Source organism: Geotrypetes seraphini, chromosome 2 (genome assembly GCF_902459505.1).
Source record: "Geotrypetes seraphini chromosome 2, aGeoSer1.1, whole genome shotgun sequence".
NCBI classification, from domain to species: Eukaryota; Metazoa; Chordata; class Amphibia; order Gymnophiona; family Dermophiidae; genus Geotrypetes; species Geotrypetes seraphini.
In genome coordinates, this window is record NC_047085.1 from 489,742,507 (window position 1) to 489,756,542 (window position 14,036).

Here is a 14,036-nt window from a genome sequence, read left to right on the forward strand (position 1 = left end):
AACTCTCTCTCTACCTCTCTCTCTCTCTAACTCTCTTGCTCTAACTCTCTCTACCTCTCTCACCTACCTCTCTCTTTCTCTCTCTAACTCTCTCTCTACCTCTCTCTCTCTCTACCTCTCTCTCTACCTCTCTCTCTCTCTCTCTAACTCTCTCTCTACCTTTCCCTCTCTCTCTACCTCTCTCACCTACATCTCTCTGTGCTGAGCATTTCACTTGGAATCCCTGATCAATCTCAGCTGGTTTATCCAACATAGCAGCCTAGATATCTTGCGTTCACCTTAAGTTACATCCATAGTTCAATCCACAGATCAATCTGACTGCCGTATTTTGAATTAATTGTAATCTCGACAGTTCTTTCTTGGTGGTTGACAGATAAACAATGTTACAATAGTCAAGGAGACTCAATAGGAGCGACTGAACCAATAATTTGAAGGCAGAAAATTCGAAGTAAGGTCTAATTGTTCACAATCTCCATAAAGGACATGTCAGGGTTGGGAGATTGTGGTAGAGGAAATGACTCCTTTCACAGGTTCACCATGATGATCATTCTTCCTCTTTACTAGCACAGCACCATTGGCTCCCTAGTCCCGTTCACTTTCAGCATAAAACTTTCATCCTGACTCATCCTGGGATCCTTTATCACCCTATACAAACTCTCCCGTAAACTGCATTCTGCTTTTGAACATCTCCTCTCATTGCATCTGATTTTCGGCTCCCACCTCGCGTCTACCCGCAGCCCTGTTTTGTTTTGGGGGGGTTTTGCATCACTCCCCTCTCTCTCCCTGCTTTTCCCTGTTCTGAGCAGTCCTAATACAATTCAGTTGTGCTCTCAAAATACTTTTATTATCCTTGGCATTTCTAGGGTCCAAGTGAGGCTGGACTGGACTACCTAACCTTACCTTTTCCTCCCCTCCCTATTTCTTTCTCAGATATGGTGTGTTATGTACTTCCTTTTTTTTTCCTTCCCCATTTATTAGAATTGTGAAACACTTTGTTGTTTGAAAGGCTGGTATCATGTGACCAATAAACTAAACTATAATGGCAATTTGGCGTTAGGATTCTTTTAGAGCAGGGAGATCCAACCTCAGCCCTCTCCAGGACGGGTTTTCAGGATTTACCAAATTAATATGCATGAGATCTATTTGCATGCAATGGAAGCAGTGAATGCAAATAGATCTCATGCAAATTCATTGGAGGAATCCCGAAAACCCGACTGGATTGCGGCCCTTGAGGACCTCAGTTGGACAACCTTATTTTAGAGAATGCTAGTACAAGTTGACACCAAAACATCTGCATTAAGGTGAGACCACTTGTGACTTTTTAGTTTGAAAGCCTTCTGGGGACAGGAAACTACCTACTTTACCGGAATATAACTTCCTTTGAGCTGCTACTGAATAAAAGACATGAGCTAAACTCAAAGCCTTTTCACTTCCCCCTTACTTTGTAAACATGAGTAATGGGAGTAATTTCTTGTTTTCCACTAATTTACAACCCTAACATTGAAGCTCAGCAGGATATGGCTTGAGACGTCTTGCTATCAGCTGAGAGAAGACACATCCCTCCTTGATGAAAAGCATTTTATAGGAATAAATTCTATAAACGGTGCCTCAAAAATTAGTGCCCCAAAAAAGCATGTTTAATGCTATTCTATAAATGCCACCTAGGGTTGGGCATGATTTATAAAATAACACTTATGCCAGCACACGTGTCTAACTTTAAGCGCAAGCATTTAGATCAAACAGAACCTGGAAAAAATCCTCAAGCAGATCCTACATATTCTATATCTCTATGAGTAACTTGGAGGAATGCTCCCAATCTGCCCATGACTCACCCCTGTCTGCGCCCACATTTTTGACACGCGCGTAAAGTTTAGGTGCAGAACCTGGTGCCTAAATTCAACTTATTATTTTTATCCAGTGGCTATAGTGGTAATACCTGGGTTGCAACAAGCATAATAGAGATAAGCAGTGGCTTGCCCAGCTCTATAGCCCTGCTTCTTTTTCATTAGGAGGGGGGCGGTTACTTTTTGCTTGATGCAGTTTGATTGGTTGAGCAGGCAGGCTGCTCAACCAAACTGCCTCAAGCAAAAAATAAACAAAGAAAAAAAAAAAAAAGCAGGGCTCTAAAGCTGGGGATTCACCCAACTCTATGAAGGCCCTGACAGTATTCCTCTGACTAGAAGGAGAAGATAGTGGATGATGCAGATTGGCAGACTGTATGGGCCATTTGGCCTTTGCCATCATTTTTCTATGTTTTTATGATTGGTTGAGCAGCTTTTGCCTGCTGCCTGTTCAACCAATCAAATTTGAGCAGTGCCCTTAGGGGCTTCAGGAGGTTGGGTGAATCCCCTGAAGGCCTTGCCCACACGTCACTGAAGATAAGTCAACCAGTGATGAAAATCTTGATTTCAAGGTAGAATACCAGAAGATGGTATAATTTTAAAATTCATATGTTGAGGACAATTGTTACCATAACTATTAAAAGAATAACATTCAGAAAATGCAAACAGACTCAAAAGGCAGACAGACAAAGAAGCAGTAAAAGCAATGGGAGGTAGAAAGGCTACTTAGACTAGCAACGGCTCAACAAAGGAGTATATTGCCCTCTCAGGGTTTCTGCAGCTGGCTTGTGCTTGTTGCAGGTTTCCGGGTCTCGCTGCGTCTTTGTCAGGTAGAAACCGACGTTTCAGCCACCATGCTGTGGCTTTCTTCAGGGTATGCTCTGAAGTCTGCAGGGATACAACTGTCTTTAAGTGTAAAAAGAAGGGTTAAATGGAGAATACTCATGAAAAATAATCTAATCTAATACACAACTTATTAATCACACTATGCCAAAAAGGTTCAAGGCAATTTACATTCAAAGAGGCTGTACAATCTACGGGAAAATACAGAAACAATCAATAATTCAAATATTATCATCATATGAATATTACAAGTCATATAATAATAAGATCAAAAGAAAGATTCTATCTTAAAATAAATGCTTGTGCTTTATGTTCATACTTGAAGGAGAAAATGATGGATCAAAAGCAAAATCAAGGCTATAAGGAATAACAAAATGAGCACATTACTAAGGGCAAAGGATGTAGTACTTAAGATACTACAGCAAAGAGACAGAACAATAGTAACTGACCCCATAATACTGACAACGCAAGAGAATTTGCCAGCTGTGTCCATAACAGCTCAGTTCAGTTTATTCCTTGAAACAGACGTTCCAATTGATCAGAACAAAAGATCCAATTGTGTTGGCATTACAAAAGAGAGAGCGCAAAAGAAAGCAGAAAACTACAGACCTTTAAAACGGACTTCAGTGAAAGGCAAAAGGGATACAGGACGATGTAACTTTGTTCTGAATAGTGTCCTAGCAAAAACATCAGTCTCTGCAGTATATAGCTTGCCATTGCCGGATGAGCGTCCAAATTCCTTTCAAGACCATGCATACTCACTGTACTGTACATCCTGGCTTAGAGAACATAAGAACATAAGAAGTTGCCTCCGCTGAGGCAGACCATAGGTCCATCCTGCTCAGCGGTCCGCACCCGCGGCGGCCCATCAGGCCCATTGCCTGAGCAATGGTCTATACCTATCTATACCCCCCAATCCCTTTTTCTTCTAGGAATCTATCCAAACCTTCTTTGAAACCATTTAATGTTTTCTTGTCTACAACAGCCTCTGGAAGCGCGTTCCATGTATCCACCACCCTCTGAGTGAAAAAGAACTTCCTAGCGTTTGTTCTAAACCTGTCCCCTTTCAATTTCTCCGAGTGCCCCCTTGTACTTGTGGCGCCCCTTAATTTGAAAAATCTGCCCCTGTCTACTTTTTCTATGCCCTTCAGGATCTTGAAGGTTTCTATCATGTCTCCTCTAAGTCTTCGCTTCTCCAGGGAGAAAAGTCCCAACTGCTTCAATCTGTCGGTATATGGGAGATTTTCCATTCCCTTTATCAGTTTGGTTGCTCTTCTTTGTACTCCCTCAAGTACCGCCATGTCTTTCTTGAGGTATGGTGACAGTACTCCAGATGCGGCCGTACTTGCAGTATAAAAACCCTCCAAGAACTTTTCAGAGGTACAGCATTCTTAAGAAAGTACTGTATCTAAGTTGTCAAATTTAAAATTAAAATAAAGTTTAAGAACATTCTATAGACTTGAATGGGGAAACATGTATTTTGTGAACTTAGATTCCTAGAAAAATGGGTAACACTTGGATAAAAATGGTTGAGATGTAGAAAAGTTGCTTTAATGGTAATAATATATGAGGCTTTTTACACTATATAGCAATTACTGCACAGCAAGTATTGCCACTAAGAACCCCTTTGACTAAAGTACATTAAGCAGTTGAGGCAAGTATTAGAAAGCCCTAAGTATTCATTTCTGTGTTAACTGCAAAACATGGTATGAGGTTGCGAATAGGCCTGGCATGATGTGCCTGTGCTATAAACCCCTAAATCTATATATGGCGCTTTGAATTGCATGCACCCAATTTGCACACACAACTTAATTAATAACAAGCCAATCGATGCTGACTAATTGGCTTTTTAACATGCAATTATTTGTGTTAAATTGGATTTAATTTCAATTTATATATGTAAATTTAGGCTCAGGATTTACACTTAAGATTTAGGCAGGGTGCCAAAAAAGGGGCATGGAAAAGGAAGGATCATGGGCAGATCGGGGGTGTTCCTCAATTTACACACGTAATTAGAAAATAAGGGGCCTCCTCATGCCTAAGTTAGGCATGAGGGTTTGCACCACGATTCAGTTGGTGCAAATGGACTTGCCTAAAGTTAGGCTCAGGTCCAGGGCATAAGCACTAATCAATAAACTGTGCCTAACTTTAGGCTCGGCTTATAAAATAAGGCTCAGCATTTTTGAGGGGGTGCTTTTTTAGGCACCATTATAGAATTTACCTCTATCTGTCAATAATTAGACACCCAGAGGACCTTTAGGAGGAGTCTGTTCTTTAAAGGAAGGTAAGTACCCAGTGGCATAGCAAGGGTGAGAAGCAGTTGGGGCGGTGGTGCCCTTTCCCCACTCCTTCCCAGCCCCCCTGCCCCGTACTGTTTTTAATTTTCTCGGCGTGAGCAGCATCACCAACTTGCTGCCCGCATGAGCGCTGGCTCTCCCTCTGACATCACTTCCTAAGCGCGGGACCTGGAAGTGACATCAGAGGAAGAGCTGACGCTGGTGCGAGCAAAAGATGGGAGTTGCTACTCGTGCTGGCAAAGAGCTAGAGGTACAGTGGGAGTGGGTGGGAAGGACTTGGAGGGTGGAGAGGAAAAATGGGTGCCAATGCCCCCACCAAGACTTCACCCAGAGCGGTCCACCCCTTACAACACCACTATAGGTACCTACTTTCTTATATAAAACAGTAGCCTAACTGGGTATATGTTATAGAAGTATATAATAGTTATAAGTATATAGTATAAGTATATAATAGTTATATAGTATATAGTATAAGTATATAGTATAAGTATATAATAGTTATATAGTATATAGTATAAGTATATAATAGTTATATGGAAGATGCTGGGCACGCTCCCAGCAGTTAATGCAGAGGCTTTGTGGTTAAAAAGATCTGCAAGCAACGGTTGACTAGTTTATTAAAAGAATGGCTAAAGATTATATAAATGTTTCTTTTTATTTTTCAGATTGAATTCACAAAAGATCAGATTGACGGTAAGGATTTGATTTGCTCATTATCTATTTTGAAGGAATTGTTTATGTCAGTGTGAACAGAGCTCTCATTCGATATCCCATATAAGAGTGTGGTTGTCAACATGGACAACTCTTAAGATGGGCTATTGTACCACTAACTTATGCTATTTTACAGCAGGTCCCATTTTATGCAGTGAAAGCTAGTTATTAATTAGTCTACAAAACCCTAGGCGGAGTAGAACGGGTACAAGTGGAACGATTTTTCGCTCCGTCAAAAATTACAAAGACTAGGGGGACACTCGATGAAGTTACAGGGAAATACTTTTAAAACAAATTGGAGGAATTTTTTTTTCACTCAGAGAATAGTTAAGCTCTGGAACGCGTTGCCAGAGGATCTGGTAAGAGCGGATAACGTAGCTGGTTATAAGAAAGGTTTGGACAAGTTCATAGAAACATAGAAATAGACGGCAGATAAGGGTCACGGCCCATCTAGTCTGCCCACCCCAATGACCCTCCCCTACCTTTCTCTGTGAATAGATCCCACGTGTCTATCCCATTTGGCCTTAAAATCAGGCACGCTGCTGGCCTCAATAACCTGAAGTGGAAGACTATTCCAGCGATCAACCACCCTTTCAGTGAAAAAGAATTTCCTGGTATTCCCGTGCAGTTTCCCGCCCTTGATTTTCCACGGATGCCCCCTTGGTGCCGCGGGACCCTTGAAAAAGAAGATATCTTCTTCCACCTCGATGCAGCCCGTGAGATACTTGAATGTCTCGATCATGCCACCCTTCTCTCTGCGTTCCTCGAGTGAGTACAGCTGCAACTTATCCAGCCGTTCCTCATACGGGAGATCCTTGAGTCCCGAGACCATCCGGGTGGCCATTCTCTGGACCGACTCCAGACTCAGCACATTCTTACGGTAATGCTGCCTCCAGAACTGCACATAGTATTCCAGGTGGGGCTTCACCATGGATCTATACAATGGCATAATGACTTCAGGCTTACGGCGTATGCAACCTATGATTTGTCTTGCCTTGGATGAAGCTTGCTCCACTTGATTGGCAGTCTTCATGTTCTCACTGACGATCACCCCTAAGTCTTATTCTGCTTCAGTTCTTGTTAGGATCTCGCCATTAAGGGTGTAAGTCTTCCATGGATTATGGCTGCCCAGGTGCATGACTTTGCATTTTTTGGCATTGAAGCTGAGTTGCCAGGACCTAGACCAGCGCTCCAGTAGGAGTAGGTTGTGCATCATGTTGTCGGACATTGAATTTATGTCTGTTGTGCTTTTACCCACTACATTGTTTAGTTTGGCGTCATCGGTGAATAATGTTATTTTACCTCGCAGCCCTTCTGCCAAGTCTCTTATAAAGATGTTGAATAGGATCGGGCCCAGGACTGAGCCCTGCTGCACTCCACTGATTACCTCCGTCATTTCGGAGGGGGTGCCGTTCACCACTATCCTCTGAAGCCTACCTCCATGCCAGTTCCCAACCCATTTCGTCAATGTGTCGCCCAATCCTATAGAACTCATCTTGCTCAGCAACCTGCGGTGTGGTACGCTATCGAATGCTTTACTGAAGTCCAGGTATACGATGTCCAGGGACTCCCCAATATCCAGCTTCCTCGTCACCCAGTCAAAGAAGCTGATCAGGTTGGATTGGCAGGATCTCCCCTTAGTAAATCCATGTTGACGGGGATCCCGTAGATTCTCCTCATTCAGGATCGTATCCAATTGGCGTTTGATTAGAGTTTCCATTAGTTTGCACACTATTGATGTGAGACTCATCGGTCTGTAGTTTGCTGTCTCTATCTTGGAGCCTTTCTTGTGGAGTGGAATGATGTTAGCCGTCTTCCAGTCCAACGGGACGTTACCTGTACTAAGGGAGAGATTGAAGAGCGCGGATAGCGGTTCCACCAAGACATCACACAACTCCCTGAGCACCCTGGGGTGTAGGTTGTCAGGCCCCATTGCCTTGTTAACCTTAAGCTTTGACAGCTCGCAGTAGACACCGCTGGGTGTAAACTCGAAATTACTAAACAGGTCATCTGCGTCAACCCTTGTCTGTAGCTGAGGGCCGAGTCCTGGCGCCTCACGGGTGAAGACTGAGCAGAAGTATTCATTTAACAGTTGGGCTTTTTCCGAGTCCGCTTCTACATAGTCTCCGTCTGGTTTCCTAAGACGTACTATCCCACCTGAGTTCTTATTTCTGTCACTGATATACCTGAAGAAGGATTTATCTCCTTTCTGGATGTTCTTCACTAGAGATTCCTCCATGCGGAATTTGGCCTCCCTAACTGCTGTTTTGACGGCTTTTGACTTGGTCAGATACACTTCCCTAGAGTCCTGTTTCCCTGATTGTTTGTAAGAGATGAATGATTTTTTCTTCTCCTTGATGAGGTTCGAAATAAGAGGAAAAGTCCATAGTCTGTTATTGAGAAAGACACGGGGGAAGCCACTGCTTGCCCTGGATCGGTAGCATTGGAATATTGCTACACCTTAGATTTTGGCCAGGTACTAGTGACCTAGATTGGCCACCATGAGAACGGGTTACTGGGCTTGATGGACCTAGTAAGGCTATTCTTATGTTCTTAATAATTGGGGTTAAAAGTAAAATAACATATTACTAGTAGCTCATGTTGATAACTTACCCTATAAAGTAATAAAAATAGGCTATGTAGATGTAATAGGGAAACTACTTAGAGTAGCTTCGTACTATTCAAAGTATCGTAAAACCACTTTGATATCTGCAGAGGAAAGGCGATATATCCAATAAAGGTAGCCATAGCTATAACCATGTAAGCAAATGGTTCTCGTTTACATTTCCTTTAATTAAATTTAAAAAGCAACAAATTAAATTGACAGATTATGTATGTGTTTATTTAAATGGGCATTAACCCCAGCAAACTCTTCCTTAAGTCTCATCGACCTCAGTCTGTCATCATTGGTCCATTGGGAAGATACTTTTGGGCTCTGTTTGAAATGATAGTGTCCTTCCCTGGACACAGACACAAGTGGCAAGATTCTGCAACTGGTGCCAGTATCGGCTGGTGCCTCCAAAACTGGCACCGGACACGTGTCAATCATGTACCAGCACCGGTTGCAGAATCGCAGCTACGTGTAAAGTAGACGCTGGAAATGTAGGCCTACATGAGAATCGAATCCAAGTTTATTTATCATTTGATATACTGTCGATCACGTATTAGCTAAACGGTTTACAACAGTAGTAACAAAAGAAAAATAAGGTAAAACCAAGAGAAAATGAAAAATAAAACCAATATCATATAAGATCAAATAAAATAAGGGTATAATACGGACAATTACAAACAGAATCTAGGGGGAAAAACATTAGGGAGTATAAATTACATCGAAATTCAAATAAAACAAAAGTAGGGCGGGGGGAGTGGAACGTCACGAGAGGGAGGGGATCGCTTCTTAGGAAGCGCTAGCTGTTCTCAGCTAAAATGTACAACCATATTTGAAGAGGAGGTGAAATCTCAGGTTCTGTAGGTATCCCTAAAAAGAAATGTTTTAACTTTGGAGCGGAATTTTTCCAGCGAGGGTTCTAGATTAATGTCTAATGGGAGAGGGTTCCAAAGCGATAGTGCTGTAACCGAGAAAATGGCCTTCCGGGTGGTGTAAAATAATTCACGGACAGAGGGAACTACTAATAAGTTCTGGTTATTGGAATGTAGAGTTCTTGTGGAAGAGTAAGGGATCAAATGTTTATCAATGAATGCAGGAATGCGTTTTGCCTTGGTAGGGTGAATTACAATAGTCGATATATGAAATGAATGGATGAGTATGTTTATAGAAGGGGGGTCCAAAGTAATATGATTGAACATATGAGTTTTAGTTTATAAAAGAATTTCTGAATGACTGAGCTGATTTGTTCATGAAAGGTTAAATTTTTGTCCAAGATTATCCCCAAGAGTTTAATTTTTGTTTCCATTTGAATCATTATGATATCTATGCTGATTGGTTGAGTAAGGTCTTCCTTATCGGAGATTGAAAATAGTATACCTTTGGTTTTAGTGATATTCAATACTAGCATGCTATCATGAAGCCAGGTGCTAATTTTAGTTAGCTTGGAGTTTACTTCTTGAATTTCGTCCGTGTCCTGTGGATTGAGGGGGTGAAGTAGTTGGATGTCATCTGCATAGGTGAATACAGTGAATCCTATTGATTGAGCGAGTGTTAGCAATGGGACTAAGAAGACATTGAAGAGCAACGATGACAGTATGGACTCTTGAGGGACTCCATAGTGCAAGTCATGCCCACTTTGACTGTAGGTGCCAGTAGACACCCCTGTGAGTGGGACATCATCAGCCTGTTCTGTAGGCAGCTATATTTTTTTTAAATTGGTTTTAAACAACACGGTCAATTACCACATCGTTTATTGTCAAATGAATCAATTAAATTAGGTGCCTGGTGCAAGCAGAATTGAGCAATCATATACAACACAATCTTCAAATGTTTGAAGTTGATGTATTCACCTATGGAATTGCCCACAGATTATTTATTTATTTTATTTTAAAACTTATACCCCCACTTAAACCTAAGGACCTTAGAGGTCCTTTCATGCCAAAGTTTGCTACAAATGGATGTGTACTCTTTATTCAAAATTATTGTATACTGCATTTCATACACATATCAAATCAGTTTATAATGTCAAACTAATCAGTTTATAATGTCAAACTTGTATAAAAGCCATCAGGATGGGAAAGAAAAGCAGGAAGTAGAGAACAAAAAACCAAAGCGCAGTTTTTAGCCCGGCCAGGGTGGTAACAGCTCTAACGCTCATAGAATTCACATAGGGGAGGCCTTAAACAACTGGGCCAATCAGAGCCTACAGGGAGGGGCCTAAGGCTCTGATTGGCCCAGATGCATAAAGCCCCACCTATCAGTGTTTTTACGCTTTTATTTTTTTTAAATATAGTCCTCAGTCAATACTAAGAAGTCTATTATTTAGAGAAGATGTGTATAAAAACTATTTTACTGAGTGAATCAAGAAATTGAATATAGTTCAACTCTTTGAAGCCTCCCTTGGTACTTCTCTCCACTGCCTGGGAATATCAGGATCCTTTGTCAAGACCTCGCTTCTTCAGTCCATCAACTCATGGGGCCTCTTAAACCCTGAAAAATACTTCCAGACATCTCCCTCTACCTTCCTCTCATTGCTGGTTCTCTGTGTTCAGTGAACCTATAATCAAGCAGTTTACTAAACTAGCATGCTTGCAAATTAATGCATATCTCAAAATATTGCTGGATTTCCTCCCCTCCCCCCAGAATACCTCCAGTGCACCTCTTGATCTTCCTGTAAGTGAAGGGAAACCACCACGTTTACCTCTTCTTTTCCTCCAAGCAAAGCTTTGTTCAGCACCCAACGGAGCAAATGGGCACCAAGAAAGATCTAGCCTGGTGAGTGATGAGCAACTGAATGAATCATCAGAAGAGCATGAGAAGGTGAAAGCAGAGGCTAAATCATGAAAAGACCACAATGTGCCAGCTATATAAACCTCTGTGTTAAAATTAAACTCTTAAGAAGTAGTTTGGGGTTATGCCACAATTCATTTGGGCTTTTTAATTCTCTTTCAAATGAAGTCAAATCCCTTGGAGCAGGGGCACGATGCTAATACTATTTTCTTACACAGAACACATTTATCTCGTTAGAAATGCCAAAAATTCAAAATGTCAACCACATGTTCTGCTAGATTTTTTTAAACTGTTCCCACCGGAAAACTTTAACATTTGATTTAATCTATTGAAGCTGTGATGTCTCTCCAAGAATGCCTGTGTGTTGGATAAAACATCAAGTTGACTTTTCTAACCACCCACAAAAGGCCAAAAGCCTGATGCTAGCCGATCACATCTAATGTTCAGTGCTACATTTAATTGGCTATTTGTGCAGTTTATTTGTCTAGATGTAGCTAGGGATCTGTAAATGATATCTCTACTTGTTCAGTAAAAGGGAAATTCATTATTAGGCACCTTCTCAACAGATGGGTAGATCAAGCTTAAATAAACTTGAAATTTGATCCTCTCTTTCCCTACAAATGGTACTGGTCTGCAAACACAGCGCCTGGCTTTTTCTCTGACCCCTCTGCCAGGCTGGCATAGTGAGGTTCCACCTACAACAGGACATGAAGCCCCGCGTCGTTAAACCCCAGAAGACAGGAAAGTAGATGACTTGGTTTCATCCGCTCTTTGCTCTGGTACTGAAGTTAATCCAACTCACTAGAAAGGTCAACTTGGTAAATTGAAAGTGAGAGAAAAGTTTCCCTCCAAAATGCAATATCTTTGTCTCAAGATGACAGCTCCTCCCCTGGTCTTCTTTGGAGGCAGCCAGGTAGAAACATCCTTAAAAGTTAGTGTTGAAGTATGTGTGTAGTGTCCATAATATAAAGAAGCTTTTTCGAACTAGTACATCATGGATAGATTTTTATCAAAGTATACTCCTAAAATCCCGATTGTTGGGGGAATAGAGTAAGCGCCACTCAACACGTCAAATATAGATACAACCATTTAAAGTTTTGGTTTTTGTACCGTTCATTTTCTAATTAGAGATCCTCTATGTTCATTCCACTCCTTTTTGGATGTCCTTTTCTATTATAGATAATGTAAATAGTTTAGCTAGGCAGGAGGACCACCTGCCCCTGCCCCTGTATTTATTCAATTTTCTATACCGTTCACCCAGGGGAGCTCAGAACCGTTTACATGAGTTTATTCAGGTACTCTAGAACAGTGGTTCCCAACCCTGTCCTGGAGGACCACCAGGCCAATCAGGTTTTCAGGCTAGCCCTAATGAATATGCACAGAGCAGATTTGCATGCCTGTCACTTCCATTATATGCAAATCTCTCTCATGCATATTCATTAGGGCTAGCCTGAAAACCTGATTGGCCTGGTGGTCCTCCAGGACAGGGTTGGGAACCACTGCTCTAGAAGACAGGAAGGACAGGGGAGATATGATACAGATGTTTAAATACTTAGTTCAAGTTTCAAGTTTATTTAAAAATTTGTTATACCCCCTAATCAGGCTTCTAGGCGGTGTACATTAATCAATAAAAGCAGTCAAGTTAGCAAACATATTTGGGGAAATAATTAACCAAACAGATAAACTTGAAACTTAGAAGGTATTAATACAGAACCAAATCTTTTCCAGAGAAGGGAAAAGAGTAAAAACAGAGGGCATGATTTGAGATTCTGTGTGTGTAGGGGGGTGGGGGGTTGACACAAGAGTAATGTTAGGAAATTCTTTTTCATGGAAAGGGTGGTGGATACCTGGAATGCCCTCCGTACAGAGGTGATGGAGAGCAAATGGTGACAAAATTCAAAAAAAGCTTGGGACAAACACTGAAGATCTCTAATCAGAAAGTGAAGGGTGTAAATTTAAGAACTAGGGCCAGAAATGGACAGATTTACATGATCTGTGTCCTGTATATGGCTAATTAGTTTAGGATGGACTGGGGAGGGCTTTGGAATTCCAATAATTTGAGATGGTTTAGATCAGTGGTTCCCAACCCTGTCCTGGACCATGTCCTGGAGGAGCCCCAGGCTAATCGTGTTTTCAAGATATCCCTAATGAATATGCATGGAGCAGATTTGCATGCCTGTCACTTCCATTTTATGCAGATCTCTCTCATGCATATTCATTAGGGCAATCCTGAAAACACAATTGTCCTGGGGGTCCTCTAGGACAGGGTTGGGAACCACTGGTTTAGATAGGCTGGAGAGAGCTTCAATGGCAACTCCAGTAGCTGGAACCTTCTACAGTCTATGTCCTAGAAATATAGGACAATTTAATCATGAGTTTATAATGCATGTAACCATTGGGCAGACTGCCATCATTTACTATGTTACTACTGTGTTTCCCCGAAAACAAGACAGTGTCTTATATTAATTTGGGACCCAAAAAATGCACTAGGTCTTATTTTTGGGGTAGGTCTTATGTTTTTTTCATGTATAATGATCATCTCTCCCTTCTTCTCCTCCACCCCAATTCTTCCTCTTTCCTTTCTCTCCCCCACATGTGCATCTTTCCTCCCATCTCACCCATCCCCTTGTGCCTTCCCTCTGCAGCATCTTTATATCCCTCCCTCCCTCCCATCCCTTGTACAGCAGAACCCTTGCCCAGCTTCTATCCCTCCCTTCCATGCAGCTGTAGCAGAACTCTTGAGCAGCTCCCTGCAACGCAGCCGAACCCCCGCTGACCCTCCCATCCTTCCATCTCTCCCTCCCATCCTAACCCCGCTGACTGTGACTACGTACCTCCCTCCACAGAGCAGTGTCGGTAGCACTCTAAACAGGCTGCTACGCGATCATTTCCCGCCGGGTCCTTCCGTGCGCCGCGTTGCTGATGACATCATCAGTGATGCAGCAG

At 41.9% G+C, this 14,036-nt stretch overlaps 1 protein-coding gene across 1 annotated transcript in view; it reads left to right on the top strand.

The window, feature by feature from the left end:
- MYL3 (myosin light chain 3) overlaps positions 1–14,036 on the top strand; it is a 71,231-nt gene that overhangs the window by 14,837 nt on the left and 42,358 nt on the right. Inside the window, exon 2 of the mRNA XM_033931839.1 lies at positions 5,647–5,674. Within this exon, the coding sequence (XP_033787730.1) occupies positions 5,647–5,674 (28 nt within the window). The remainder of the gene's footprint in view (positions 1–5,646; positions 5,675–14,036) is intronic.